This window comes from the organism of the source record quoted next, unplaced genomic scaffold (assembly GCF_019419815.1).
Source record: "Pyrus x bretschneideri cultivar Hongxiangsu unplaced genomic scaffold, Pyrus_bretschneideri_v1 Contig27, whole genome shotgun sequence".
Classification (NCBI taxonomy): Eukaryota; Viridiplantae; Streptophyta; class Magnoliopsida; order Rosales; family Rosaceae; genus Pyrus; species Pyrus x bretschneideri.
This window is the reverse complement of record NW_025999579.1, coordinates 3,112,294-3,127,290: the sequence shown is the minus strand read 5'-3', so window position 1 is coordinate 3,127,290 and position 14,997 is coordinate 3,112,294. Positions and strand designations below refer to the sequence as shown.

At 40.4% G+C, this 14,997-nt stretch overlaps 3 protein-coding genes and 1 pseudogene across 3 annotated transcripts; 1 reads left to right on the top strand and 3 right to left on the bottom strand.

Moving 5' to 3' along the window:
• Positions 1-384: 384 nt before the first annotated feature.
• Positions 385-689, bottom strand: LOC125478835 (pectinesterase 3-like). Its single transcript, XM_048587486.1, has one exon. The coding sequence runs from the start codon at positions 687-689 to the stop codon at positions 390-392; it is 300 nt and encodes a 99-aa protein (XP_048443443.1). The 3' UTR covers positions 385-389.
• Positions 690-935: 246 nt separating this feature from the next.
• On the bottom strand, positions 936-2,311 carry LOC125478979 (annotated as a pseudogene).
• A 6,901-nt stretch (positions 2,312-9,212) lies between these two features.
• LOC125478890 (microtubule-associated protein RP/EB family member 1A-like) lies at positions 9,213-12,897 on the top strand. The gene is made up of 8 exons (XM_048587628.1): positions 9,213-9,659; positions 10,367-10,435; positions 10,551-10,637; positions 11,285-11,391; positions 11,500-11,642; positions 11,772-11,845; positions 11,979-12,092; positions 12,522-12,897. Exons 1-8 carry the CDS (start codon positions 9,552-9,554, stop codon positions 12,675-12,677), a joined length of 858 nt encoding a protein of 285 aa, XP_048443585.1. The 5' UTR covers positions 9,213-9,551; the 3' UTR covers positions 12,678-12,897.
• Positions 12,898-13,165: 268 nt separating this feature from the next.
• LOC125478892 (HVA22-like protein a) lies at positions 13,166-14,821 on the bottom strand. Its single transcript, XM_048587633.1, has 5 exons — positions 14,660-14,821; positions 14,490-14,516; positions 14,240-14,362; positions 13,562-13,796; positions 13,166-13,416 (listed from the first exon to the last, which is right to left on the bottom strand). Exons 1-5 carry the CDS (start codon positions 14,719-14,721, stop codon positions 13,330-13,332), a joined length of 534 nt encoding a protein of 177 aa, XP_048443590.1. The 5' UTR covers positions 14,722-14,821; the 3' UTR covers positions 13,166-13,329.
• Between the last annotated feature and the right edge of the window lie 176 nt (positions 14,822-14,997).

The following is a 14,997-nucleotide window of genomic DNA, read 5'->3' as shown; positions in this document are numbered from 1 at the left end:
TCGAACCTAAGACCTCTCATTTCTAAGCGAAGAGGAATATCATCAGACCGTTGGATCTAAATATTTACATTTTGTTCATACATACGTTCAAATTTCACAACTGAGCAAGTGCAAATATATCAATAAATGAAAAACACAAATCATACAACAAAAAAACTTCATTTATAATTGAAGAAGAAAAATCAAACGAAAAACACTTAACACCTCTCATTTTTTTTTTGTTTATACAATTACTTTAGGCAATTGTTATTGACATTCTAAAAATCTTATTTTGTACTCTAAAAATTTTATAATTGACAAAAAAAATTACAATGTAGAACGCGATTTTTGAAATTCTGATAACAGTTGTTTAATTAAAAATAATTAGTGGAGGGGAATATTGAACTTGTCTAGAATAATAGAATTCCCTTAAAGTTGGCCACAATTGCCCTGCTGTACCCGTTGACTTCTTCATCTCGCTTCACCGCATCCACAGCCGTCGATCCCGTCTCCTCCAAACCATCCAAGCACGTCCCCTGATCCGTCACCGCGCTGCTTATCCACGTCTGTATGTCGCTGACTTTATCTCCGGTCAACGCCTTCTCTCCCGGGCCCACCCTCATCGCCGACGCCGAGTCGTTGACCCGGTTCATCGCTTCCCCCAGCTGAGAAACGCAGTCCTGGGTCGCCACATCGGAGTTCACGGTCATGAACAGCGCCGAGAGGCGGGTGAGCTCGGCAGCGGAGATTTCGAGGGAGAGCTTGAAAATGGCTTCTGGGTCGGGATTTGGAGAGCGGTTGGGGGCGGATATGGAGGTAAAGCACGAGGCGGGGTACCGAGTTACGTTGCAGACGGTTTTGATGGTAGACTCGGCCTATTTGGAGAGAGATTGGGGTTGGGACTCGGCGGGTGACTCGGTAGTGGAGTGGTGGATGACGGTGGCGATTGCGAGGGTGATCACTGGTGTTATTCAATCTTCATCCTCTTCGTCTGCGTCTCCGCCAGCAGCCGCCTTCGTGTTCCTTCGCTTCACTCTGCCAGGGCGTCCGCCGCCTAACGGGCTTGCAAGCGAGAAATCGACGTGCTTCTCGGAGTCACATCTCACCAGGAATGAGGGAATGTTCACCACTTGCCTCCCAACTCTGTCCACAATAAAAAAACAAGGCATAGTGAGGATGAATGTTCACCTTGCAGCTCAAGCAACCGAAACAATGGTTGGTGTTATATAATATGTAAACAATGTGATCCATTCAATCACTAGAGCATCTTCTCTACTAGCAGAAATCGAAATAAAACATGAAGTACAACAGATATCGAATCATCAAAACGATAGACTCCTCCGTTCAACTCTATAACATAATTAGCTCCAAGTTTTTCCTTTCTCCGAAAAATCAACAATCCGGCACGACAAATTGTTGGTATAATAACAAACCATTTATCAAGTACTTCTATTTGTTTCTAGATCAAACATGAAGTACGAGCAAATAGAACACCTTTCAGTAGAATTAATACTTTCACATGAAATGTAAATTCGTAAGCGTGATGCACTAAAATATCCGTATTTTCCCGGACATTACTACGCATTCACTTGAGATTGATCATATAATCACATTGCTTCAGTGATTTTAGACCAATAGCACCAAATCAAATAAAAGCACCATAAGAAATAAGTTTACCTGATATGCCTCTGCCTGATGAGCACATGAGCATGATGGATGGACTTCGCCATACCGGTCTTGAACACAATCGTCTGCAGGCGGCGTTCGAGGAAGTTCTCGACATCCAAAGCCAAGACATAATCGAGCTTGTTCTGCCCCTCGTCCAAAAGGGTTCATCCTCCTGAGGAGAGCCTCAACCTCAAAAATCCGACGAGGGTTCTTCTCATCAAGGGTCAGAAGCTCCCTGGCATTGTTTCGGACTTTGAAATGTAAATCATTTAACCCTGAAAATGTAAATCCCACGTCAGGAACAACAAAAGTTTCTCAATGATCTCGTTATAATAAGTATCAGAGAATATATATATATACACACATGCGCGCCCGCGCGGGCGTGTATATGTGTGTGTGTATATATGGGATTAAACATCAGAGAAAGCGAGAGGGATTAGAGTTTCGGTAGAAGGAGACGTGAAACATGGCTGTGCTACGACGACGCCAGTCGTCCTTGTGCTTCGTTGGAAATAAAAGCTAATTTTTCTAAGCTCTGTCTATAAAGAAAGTGAAGCTCAAAAACCCTAGTGAAGTTGTTGGCTGGCTAACCTAGCGTCGAGTCGAGGCCTGGTCTGCTAAGGTATTCATTTGGAGGACAGAACCAAATGCATATTAACCACATGATTATATTAATTTGTATCTAAAGGTTTAAAATATTTGACAACCTAATAAAGAAAAATAAGATGATTTAGGAATTTTAAGTTGATTTTACTTTATTAAGTTGTCATATATTTTAAACTTTTGAATCTGAATTAATATAAGCTAGTGGTTAATATGCATTTGATCCTTATAAATCCTCAGAATGAGGACCTTAAGAGAGTAAGACTGGCTTCGAGTGATATCAAATTGCTTGCTTTCGTTAGATGGATTGACCCATATTTTATAAGACGATCCATTTCTACTTTTGGGCCTACAGACCAAACCCAGCTTTTTTGTTATGCCCAACCCATTAGAATTCATCAATCTCTCATTTGGAACTGCTTTTGGGGTAAGCACTTGTGTTAGAACTGCTTTTATTAGAAGCACGTTGAATGTAGTTGTGGATTCTTGTGAATGCTTCTTTGCTGCTTTACCAAAGGCTTCTATAAGTACTTTTAAGTTTTTCCGCCAAACCTAGCTAAAAGAATTTTTAGTTGGTATAAACCATTTTTAGTCCCATCAATAACAATCCTAAATTTGTCCACATTTCTTTTAATTTTACTCAATCGATGATAAAATGGATAATTTTAATTTTGGAGGTCAATTTCAACTTACGTGATAATTCAAGGGGTCAATGGCAATTTACCTTTTCTTATTTTTTATTTTTTTTTATACCTCAATTCCTCAACCCATAAAGAAGGGGAAGGTTGTCTCTTTCCACCTGTTTTTACTTTTCATATGTTCTTCTCAATTTTCGGCCGTCAGATTGAATGAATTGAAGAAGATCAATGACCACAAATTAACAAATGTGTATAAAAGGTAATAAAAAAAAAGCGTAATTAACGCTATCCATTCATAATATGAAAGATAGGTGAAACCGACGAAAGCTATAAAGGTTGCAAAACTTGCAACCACCAAGAGTTGGCTGGGGAAACGTGTGTGTGTGTGTGTGTGTGTGTGTGTGTGTTGTGTAATATGATATCCAAGGCACCCACAATATCTATCATTTCTCAATGGATTTCGTGGATTTTACATACATATATGTGCATGCAATCTGTCTAAAAAAGTACGAGACGTTATGTTTTTTTACTTCTAGTTTGCCATGTTAGTCTGTGTGGAATTGCTTATGTACGAAACATTTGTTATTTGTGCTTTATTTGTATCAACATGATTTGTCCTATTCGGAGAATACCAAAAAGACATTCAGAAAATGGAAACACTTAGTTATTTATGACCAACACTATAAGCAACAGTTTTGATCATCTAAGAGCGTTTTTAACCGTTGTAAAAGCAGTCCGGGAGCATGCCTCTTTCTTCGATGAAATAGAATAAGAAAAACTTAAAGTTGGGGAAACAGATTGGACGGCAGGCTTACTTTCGAGCATTGCTTGCACACAGGAGAGATGCCTTTTGAATGAACAATTCCACCCAATTGCCAATTCCAATTCCAATTTTCAATTAAATAACAAGTAATATCAAAATCTCAATCGCTGTCTTGCTCTCTCACTTTTGCAGGCCATCATCAATTTTGGACAAATGGTCCTCTCCTGAGCTCAGGATGTAGATCCTCCTGACCAGCCAATCTGAACCGTTCAAACTTAATTCAACGGTTGTAATTATATAACTTTTAGAGGGCCCTCTTATTTGGAGCCGTTGGATTAAATTTGAACGGCCCAGATGAGATGGTTAGGAGTATCCTCATCCTGAGCTCAGGAGAGGAACCCTTTCCTAGGGATTCTGTAATCTCACTTGTTCATCGTATATCGTGCAGTCAGTTTTCATTAGGTACTATTCATATTTAATTTTAAATTTTGAAATGATTTCTAATCGTACGATATACGATGAACAGATGAGATTATGAGATCCCTAGGATCCCTAAGAAAAGATCCCGCAAAGATCCTTTCCCCAAATGAAGACCCAAAACAGACCCAAAACTTTAAATTATACACACAGCCTTATTGATTATTAACTTACAAAAGTAATAGAATAATGCTGGGGAGATCAAAATTTTAAATCAAATTTACAAATTAAATGATGTGTCACCAGTAGAAAATTAATACGTTAATCAACATTTAATTAATAATTCAATCATCAACTACTAAATGTTGAGAATCAATGTCATTTGTAGGTGAAGTAAGTGTGTGAGGTAGGTGAAGTAAGTGTGTGAGGTTGGTGAAGTAAGTGGATGTTGTAGGTGAAGTAGGTGGATGTTGTAGGTGAATTAGGTGGATGTTGTAGGTGAAGTAAGTGTGTGGTGTAGCTTTCATTTGGTTTGCTATAAATACCCAAGTCCCCAAGCATTGTATATCATTCAAGGAAAAACAAAGTCTAGAGCTAAATAAGAAAAATTTTGCTAATTAGTTTGTTTTGTGAGCTTTCTTTAAGAGTGTGCTCTATTTTCTTCTTCTTGGGATCATTAGAGTTATCTTGGATACTCTTCTTATTCAACAATTGGTATCAGGAGCCAAGTCGGTCAGGGATCGTTCTTGGTAGAGCATTGGTTGTAAAGTCTCTTGAAATTCGAGTATGCTCTGTGGTTGCAGTTTTGACTGATCTTCCACATCAGAAAAGAGTTCTTGAGATTATTGCTGGGGTTATCACAAACCTTGAGAGTGAGCTTCTTTGTGTCGAGAGTAGTGTATTACTCTGCACGGTAGTCACTCAAGCTTGTTCGGTGTAGTCAAAGTCTTGCCGATACTATGGGTGATCTTCAAGTTGTTGGAGGAATCAAGAAGCTCAACAACCAAAACTATAACACGTGGGCAACGTGTATAGATTCTTACCTTCAAGGTCAAGACTTGTGGGAGGTTGTCGGTGGTAGTGAAGCTACACAACCGGCAGCGGAAGATGCTAACGACGTCTTGCGGAAGTGGAAAATTAAAGCAGGCAAATCAATGTTTGCTTTAAAGACCACAATAGAAGAAGAAATGTTGGAGCACATTCGGGATGCTAAAACGCCAAAGGAAGCATGAGACACTTTTGTTACACTCTTTTCGAAGAGGAACGATACAAAATTGCAACTTCTCGAGAATGAGCTGCTATCGATGGTACAACGCGACATGACGATTGCCCAGTACTTTCACAAGGTGAAGTCAATATGCTGCGAAATTTCAGAATTAGATCCAACAGCTCATATTGGGGAAACTAGGATGAAGAGAATAATTATCCATGGTTTAAGACCCGAATATCGAGGGTTCATTGCCGCTATACAAGGATAGCCAACACAACCATCGCTTGTTGAGTTTGAAAATTTGCTTGCAAGTCAAGAAGCTATGGCTAAGCAAATGGGAGGAGTCTCACTGAAGAGTGAAGAGGAAGCGCTCTACACCAACAAAAGCAAAGGCACCTTCAAGCGGTACACTGGTAGTGGATCTAAAAAGGATGGAGAAAAGGTGCAAAGTCACCAAGAAAATGGAGGCTCTTGTCCAGGGGGAGATTGGAAGAATCGCGGTAATAGTAAAAAGTTTAGTGGCAAGTGTTACAACTGCGGGAAGATGGGCCACATGGCGAAAGATTGTTGGACCAAGAAAGAGCCTGTTGAAAGTAATACTGCTACTTTCAGTTCGAAGGAGAATAGTGAAGATGGCTGGGATGCTGAAGCATTATTCACTACGGAGGAAGAAGAAGAATTAGCCCTCACGGTAACAACACCAGAACGCATTGACTACAAAAATGATTGGATCGTAGATTCGGGCTGCTCAAATCATATGACGGGTGATAAACAGAAGCTGCAAAATCTATCTGAATACAAGGGAGGTCTTGTGGTGGTGACAGCCGACAACTCAAGGTTACCGATAGCTCACATCGGTAAGACAATAGTTAAGTCTCGATATAATTCTAACCAGGTGCCACTTCAAGATGTTTATCATGTCCCAGGAATGAAGAAAAATTTGCTATCTGTGGCTTAATTGACATCATCGGGCCACCATGTCTTATTCGGTCCACGAGATGTGAAGGTGTATCTTGACCTCAAAATCTCAGAAACACCAACAATGGAGGGGCGACGATTGGAGTCAGTCTACGTAATGTCAGCAGAATCTGCATATGTAGACAAGACAAGGAAAAATGAGACATCAGATCTATGGCACATGCGGTTAGGTCACGTTAGCTATTCCAAGCTAAGTGTGATGGTGAAAAAGTCGATACTTAAGGGGCTTCCTCAACTGGACGTGCGAACAGACACAGTATGTGCATGATGCCAGTATGGTAAAGCACACCAATTGCCATATGAGGAATCGAAGTTTAAAGCAAAAGAACCATTAGAGTTAGTTCACTCTAATGTGTTTGGACCAGTTAAGCAACCGTCCGTTGGTGGTATGCGGTACATGGTAACATTCATTGATGACTTCTCAAGGTATGTGTGGGTCTTTTTTATGAAAGAAAAATCTGACACATTCTCAAAGTTTAAAGAGTTCAGAGAGTCAGCCGAAGGAGAAATGGGAAAGAAGATCCGTTGCCTGCGCACAGATAACGGGGGAGAATATAGCTCAAGTAAGTTCTCTCAATACCTAAGGGAATGTCGAATACGTCATCAGTACACTTGTGCCAACACACCACAACAAAATGGTGTAGCTGAGAGAAAGAACCGGCATCTTGTAGAAGTCTGTCGAAGTATGCTACATGCAAAGAACGTACCGGGAAGGTTTTGGGCTGAAGCAATGAGGACTGCAGCATTTGTGATCAACAGACTTCCTCAACCAAGGTTAGGATTTGTTTCTCCCTTTGAGAATCTGTGGAACATGAAACCTACAGTTAGCTATTTTCGAGTATTTGGCTGTGTATGTTATGTATTTGTTCCTGATCATTTACGAAGCAAATTTGACAAGAAAGCTGTTAGATGTATCTTTGTGGGATACGACAACCAGAGAAAGGGACGGAAATGTTGCGATCCAACAAGTGGAAGATGTTACACTTCACGAGATGTGGTGTTTGATGAAGCATCTTCTTGGTGGTCCTCAGAGAAGGAAGTGCTACCAGACTCCAGAGAATTGGAGAAAAGCTGCAACAGAAGATGCGGGAGCATAATATCCAACCCCCATTCAAAGATAAATTCTATGCCGTGGGTTCCAATTGAGCCTAAGAAGGCTTCGTCCGGCTGCAAGACGTAAAAGAAAACGCTACTTGGGAGGCAACCCAATGCACTGAATAAAACAAAGCTTGTTCATTAATTTTCAAGAAATTACAAATGTATATAACAAAGAAAGAGAAAGGTGGAGCCTTCACAAGGGTTGTGTACGTGAGGCCCCACTACGTGGCAACACTCTCAGAGCAGGAGGCATCGGAGCAGGAGGCATCGGAGCAAGAGGCATCGGAGCGGAAGACATCGGAGCAAGAGGCATCGGAACAAGAGGCATCGGAGCGGAAGGCATCGGAGCGGGAGACACCAAAGATAGATCATTCAAGGCCCTAAACCTTAGTGGAACGCTGGATGACCCAGGAAAGAGGTGCCTCTGGAAGAAAGCCGCAAGCCTTTGACGGTCATCAAGCTCATCAAGCTTCCTCTTCATACCTGTCGAATAATTGTTGGCAAGCACGTGCAAACTTCGATTCTCGTGCTTAAGCTGTTTGATCTCCTGCTTAAGACTCTCCACCTCCGCCATCAATGATTCAACCTGACGGGAGTGAGCAAGAAGGCGTTGGCCCATGTTGGACACAGAGCCAGCGCACTGAACACTGAGAGCCAGGGACTCTTGAACGGCCAACTCATCAGACCGTCCTGAAAGCAGCTGACTATCTTTGGGAGTGAGGAGGTTCCGAGCTACTATCGTAGCCATTGTTGCATCCGTCATCACAGAGTCCTCACCTGTAAGGGGGTCATGAGAAGATAAGAAAGACGGGCACCATACCTTATCCTGACGCGGCGCGACCGGATCACTGCTTAGACTCAAATCTAAGCAAATGTTCGATGGGTTGTATGAGCTAGCCATTTTTCAAAGAGTTTAAAGAGAAGGGTTGGATGAAGGAAAATCTCGACGGGCCGAAGATGATGTTTGGGAAGTCTTCAAAGTGTGCATTGATAGAGGTGATCGATCACCTCTATTAAAGGAGAGGCGTTCACCGAATCAGAAGACGCGTGGAAGGCGAGAAATCAGCTGCACACTTTTGCCGACAAGTGTGGGAGACAAAGCCGAAAGCTCCCGGCTTTCCAGAAAGCGAGTGCAACTTTGTCAAAAGCTCCCGGCTTTTCAGAAGACGCGTGAAGGACATTGCCGCATCCGCACTGTCACTTGCCATTACAATTCCTATATACATCTACATCCTGGTGGAAGTGGAGAAAAGGTTCTGCAAGAAGAGATTGAGATGAGACAGGTCAAGACGAATGATCAAGTTGCGGACTTGTTCACAAATCTTTTATTATTCTGGGACTGACCACGGTTGCCGTGATACTTCGGAGCTCCCCCTGGCCGAGAACTCCCTAAATTGGGATCATTAGAGTTATCTTGGATACTCTTCTTATTCAACACTAAATTTGGTTTAAAATTTTGATCTTCCTGAAACAAATGTCAAAATGATGATTTTTAATTCATGCAACATTTTTCATTTGTTTCGCATTCCTACCACACTATTTTGGGACTAAATTTTACATAAGACATTAACGTGACAATTACAAGACGATATAATTAGATCACTACTTACTTGATTGCTGCAAATTCAACATCAGCTCCTATTTCCACCCATGGTGTTCTACAACTAATGATGCTCGTGAAAAAAGTCACCATCAATCCCACGAGGCATCAAACAATAAACAATTCTCATCAACCACTAAAATATAAAAAAATCTAGAAAAAAACAAGATAAAATAAAAGGGAATAAGCTAATAAAAAAAAAGGGATAAAGCTAAACTAATATAAAAAGAAAATAAAACCCTCTCTCCTCTTCGCACGCTTGGATTTGCCAAGGGTATCAAATAAGTTCCCTCATTTCAGTGCCCGCCAGTCGTGCAAATTTCCAATTCCGTTTCTTTTTCTCTCTTCTTTCTCACCATTCAATTTCCATCTTCCATCAGTCTCTCACAATTTCCACATTCCTTTTTTTTTTTTTCGATTTTTTGTTTGAATTTTTTTTTCTCGAAATGCCGATTACACCCTAATCCTCATCGGTTTAAATACTTAAACAAGGTTTGTTTCTTCTCCGACTCTATTTTGGCATTTTCTTATCTCCTTTCTGTGTCTCTGGGTCTGTAAAAATTGTGGAAGAATTGGGAAAAATCTGGGGGAAGAAAAATGGCTTCCAACATTGGGATTATGGACAGTGCTTACTTTGTTGGGAGAAATGAGATTTTGACGTGGATCAACAATCGCCTTCAGCTGAATCTCTCTCGCATTGAAGAGGTTCTCTCTTTCTATCCTTTTTTGGTGATTTTTTTGGGATTTTTGAGAATTTCGGTGTTGAAAAGAACGATCTTGATCTTGGGTTTGTCTGTCTGAGCATTACCCATTTGTTCAGTTTGTGAAATTCTTTCTGGGTTCCTTTTTTTTTTTTTTTTTAATCCACTAGAATTGGGTGCATTAATTCGTAAATGGAAGTTAATGTATGACCCAACTGAACTAATTGTGTTTATGATTGGAAAGTTGAATTCTTTATCTGCTTTGAAATATGAAAGTTTGTTAATTGTGCTACTTAGGAGTTGGCAACCTGTGTAATTTTGTTGACCTATTTGATCAGAGGTGACACTGCAGTGTGGGTTTCTGTTGTGTTTCACAAATTAAGTGATAGGAAGTAGTATACTACTGCTGGTTGAGCTGTGTATGGGGTGAGCCCGGTCTCACGTCTAAATCTTTAACATCATTAACCCTTGTCTTGAACTCAACTCAGAGTTTCGCCTTTTGAATAATTTATGGCAGTTCTGTACTCATCGTAACATGGAAGGATGGTACTAAAGCAGCTTTTGCAGTGACAATTAAATTGTGATTGGCATTCATTGGTTTGTTCCCTAGGATATACGTCACATTGTGCGATTTTGGTCCTTTAAGTTTTCTTCATTTGAAACGAACACTAAACTTCTTGTAATCATAACCGTGCAAACAAATGTGGCTAGGCTGCATCTGGTGCTGTACAATGTCAAATGATGGATATGACCTATCCTGGTGTTGTTCCAATGCACAAGGTATCTGCGTGCCTCTGCATCTTTTATTTATTTGATCAGCACATTGTGGTGGGATTAACATTTTTGTTGCCGGACTGGCACCCCCTTCGATTTCCTTCTATTTGGTTTATTGCAGGTCAATTTTGATGCGAAAACAGAATATGATATGATCCAGAATTATAAGGTTCTACAGGAAGTATTCAACAAATTAAAAATTGCAAAGGTATTTTCATTACGATGCTCCTCCACTCCTTGTCTTTTTTTCATAATTGGCTTTTGAGGAATAACCTTATTTTGAAAGTTATTTACAAAAACCTCCAATACATGCACTCACTTTTAGAATAAAGAACTATCCAAATCAAAATTCTGTTTGTAGGGCTTGTATTGATCTTCACCACATATGGGAATACTTTTATCTTGTATAGATGAAAACTTATGATATAGGTGCTGGAATGAATTGAATGAATTCTTTATGTCTTGGAACTGTTCATAAGGTTTCGTAGGTCCATACCATGCTATGGTGTTGTTTGATCTAAATTGTCTCCCACTCATTTGTGGTACCTTTACGAGTTGGTTGGTCTTAACATTATTTGGGCTATTAGGAAAAAGCAAGTATCACTCTGCATTACCAGTTTGCTAGGACAACGCCAGCATTTACATGTGTTGCGATTCTTTGGTATTAATGATCAAAGAGTAAGATTGAGATGTACCTCTACTGTAATTCTTTATTCCAGTATGGTTCCATGACTTGGGATTGTTTGTGATATTGCAAACTTTAATATAGGTGAGTCAGGAAACCAGACGGAGGTAATCTTTCGAACAAGAACAACCAAGATGTTTGTATTCTTACTGTTCTCAATACTTGTGCAGCATCTTGAAGTCAATAGGCTTGTCAAAGGCAGGCCTTTGGACAACTTGGAATTCTTGCAATGGCTGAAACGTTACTGTGATTCCGTAAATGGTGGCATTATGAATGAGTATGCTTGTTTTTCTAACATTCTCCTCTCCTTTCAAAGCTTTGGGTTTGTGTCTGTTGGTATTACATCAATGCCCTTTTTCTTACTCACATTTTTTTCTCCTTGTAGAAACTATAACCCTGTGGAGCGAAGGAGTAAGGGTGGGAAGGATCGGCATCCCAAAGGTGCTCAGAAAATCTCAAAATCTCTGCAATCAAGCAATTTACATAACCCTGGCTCTGGAGATACAGTTGGTCTTAATAAGACCTCAGGTCAGATCCCCTTCCCCACCCCCCCCCCCCCCCCCCCCCCCCCAAACACCGAAAATTTTATTTCTACTCCTTTTGATTAATTCTTAAGACCTAAGAGTGCTTCTCATTGCTTGATGCTTATTTCTTTAGGACCAAAGCAAGGGAGACCTTATGCAGCTGCAGCCGGTGCCAATTCTTCAGAAGTTCAGGCTTTGTCTAAGGAGGTATCAGTATCTTGCCTTGTCCGAAGAAAATCATTCCTCTCCTAGTATCTGGCTTTGCCTGTGGAATTATTCATCTTGCTTCGTAATTCTGTCTGATTCCTAATAGTTTTCATTCGATACTTCTGTTTTACAGATTACAGATCTCAAGCTATCTGTGGACCTTTTGGAAAAAGAAAGGGACTTTTACTTTGCAAAATTAAGGGACATTGAAATTCTTTGTCAGACATCGGAGTTGGAGGATATCCCGGTATGAATTTCTGCCATGTTTTTCATATATGACTTATGGTTTTGTAATCAATGTATACAATCACGTCCTTGCACGGTATTCGTACGATGTATATTTCTTTCCCCGTTATCATGCCTCCTTGTCAAATCTCCTTTTCTAAAGCTGACTAAAGAAGTTTGTATTTGCCGGAGACTATGAGCACTCTAGACTTGGGTTTTCTTTTCTTAGGGAGCTAGGTTATGTCTTTTACCTTTTCTGTTAGGCTGGCATTTCTTGCTAGTATTCACTAGAAAAAGTCCGTCCGTTCGTCCGTCCTCCTCCTCCTGTGCTTTCTGCCTCTGCCCCTTCCTCTCTTGAAATTGAGTGATTTAGTAGGTTTACGCGTCCGTGTATGAATGTTGGATGTTGTTAACTGAGCTGGTTAACCAACTTATCGTCAATTTCATGCAGATGTCGGTGGCGGTAAAGAAGATATTGTACGCAGCTGATGCGAAAGAATCACCACTTGCTGAAGCGCAGGAGTACCTCTACCAAACGCTAAACGTCGGTGAAGCCGAAGATGAAACCGAAGCAGAAGCTGAATCCGAAACAGAAACCGGTCATTGAGTTTTGAGGCCAACATTGTAGGCCATTGCCTGTGCTACAAACTAGCGTCTAAACGGGACGATGAATTAGCGGTCTCTGTCCGGGAAATGAACAACTTATGCCCTCTCGTATGTGTGCTGAATTGTGCTAGGCCTTCTAGCTTTTGTCAAATAAACTAACTTCTCTTGAAAGTACTTTTGGACGACTTTTGATGTTTGATAAGCAACTATTAGTTTGTGCATCGTGTTGAACTGCTTAAGAGATGAGCTTCTTATGCTCAAATTGTTTCAAGCCACGCCGGATGTTCGAGTTTCACGGTTAATCCCGCTTAATCCCGACTTATGTCAGGGTTTTCTATGCTGCTTCAGAGTACCGGATACTAATAACTCTAGTCAAAAACACAAAAACCACGATCTAACGGTTGAAAATCACGAAATCTCCTATACTCTAGAGCACCCTAAGAACCAGGCAAATGGACTAACTGAATTTAAGAAACAAAGAAGGAGAAATGACGTCGTCGAACCATGATAACTACATGTTAATAAACTAGGAACATTCAGTATCCTTGACAAAACCGAAAGATATAGATACGCTATAAGCTACGGAAAAGGTAACAGAAACATTGTCTTTCTCTACAACACCGCAGGACAAGATGCAACGAAACGTACCACAACTAATATTCTCGATAGTACCTAAGGTCCTCATCAAAGACAGATCCCCTATGATAGACGGATCCCACGCTCCTCTGGTTGTTATCAGCCTACAGAAACGGAAAGATCACGTTAAGCCGGCTTGCGGAAAAAAAATTTGTTGATAATTGCATGCCTGGGAAATATTCAGTGGGATATGTAACATTATAAGTATATTACAACGAATTATTCAAATGTTATGGTTAATAAGCATACCCTTTGGATGATCTTCTCGAAAGCTTCAGTCCCATTCTCTGCAATGTATTTCTCCGCAGCATCTAAAATGTTGTCTGGGTCAGCCTTCTTCCTCGGAACATACCAAATGTTAATTTTATGCGGATTGAGAAAGAAAGGCCGGATATAATGTTCATAAACGTATGCAGCACCATTTGTGTACGGGAGGACCAACCAACCAGTCGCAATCAGCTTAGCGTACGACCAGATTGGAATCCTGCCAGAAAAGATCATAACATTACAAACACAAAATTATATCAAATGCAGCAACGGCACATCATTCGTGAACCATAACAGCTCGAGAGTTAATTGAATCTAATGCAAGATAACTGTTTACAGCCGCGACAAGGCGGACAAGACAACGCAAACCTAGCAAACTCAAACATAAGTCTTCATAAATCTTCCTTGAAGCACAAGTAAAAAAATAGTAAAAGTTCATCACACAATCGGAACCACTTTTCTATACAAGTTCAAGAATGTAAATGCAGCAAGACGAAATCTTCACCCCGAAAACTAAACGAATGATCTCATACAACGAATCTACATTTTCGGGGAAATATCTCATATCTTAAGCGAACGTAATGCAAGCACATTCAATGCAAATCCGGATTGCAAACAAGTAAAAAAGGAAGTAAATTTCGAAAGTAGAAAATAATTTACCACTCAATGACTTTGGCAAAGGTGAGTTCAATCAGAGTAATCATGGAATACAGAATCCAATAAGTCAGCCATTGGCGATCGTCGGTCGGAGACTGCGTCTCTATCGCTCGAATCGATGCGTATCTATCGAAAACAACCCAAATTTCAACTTCCCAGTACAAAAAACTTAAAATTAAGCACAAAAACAATGCAAAATATAGATAAAACTGGAAAATAAAACTAAAAAAAGTTGTCTTTGGACCCAACTTACAGCGGATAAACAAGGCTAACCACAGGCCTGCAAGAACAAAAAAAAAAAAAAAAAAAGAAGAAAAAAAACCCATAAATCAAATTAGAGAAGAAAAAGAAAAAGATCAAAACTTTTTTGCTGGGTTTGGAAAATTTGGTAAAGTAAGTGAGAAAGTGAGAGTGTGGGTGTACCCAGCAAGAACGTCGAAGTTCTTGAGAAGCACTTTGAGGAAGCTGCCGGCGCCAGATCCCATCTCCGGATTTCTCAAAGCAACTCTATCACTCTCTGAACCGAAACTATGAGCTTCTGGAAAAAGTGCTTCTGGAATAAGCTAAGTTTTTTGTCAGTTTGTGTGCGAAGCATCGGTTGGAGGAGGGAAAGTGAGGAGCGGACAAGTGTGGTTAACAACTTACACCACCACCAAATAATACGTGACGTGGCAAAAGCTAAAGCTTTGAAGAGGAACCATCGGGTGGAGTCGCGCTCATGGGAGTTACTGTGGTCCCCTTTAATCAAAGGACAATGATTG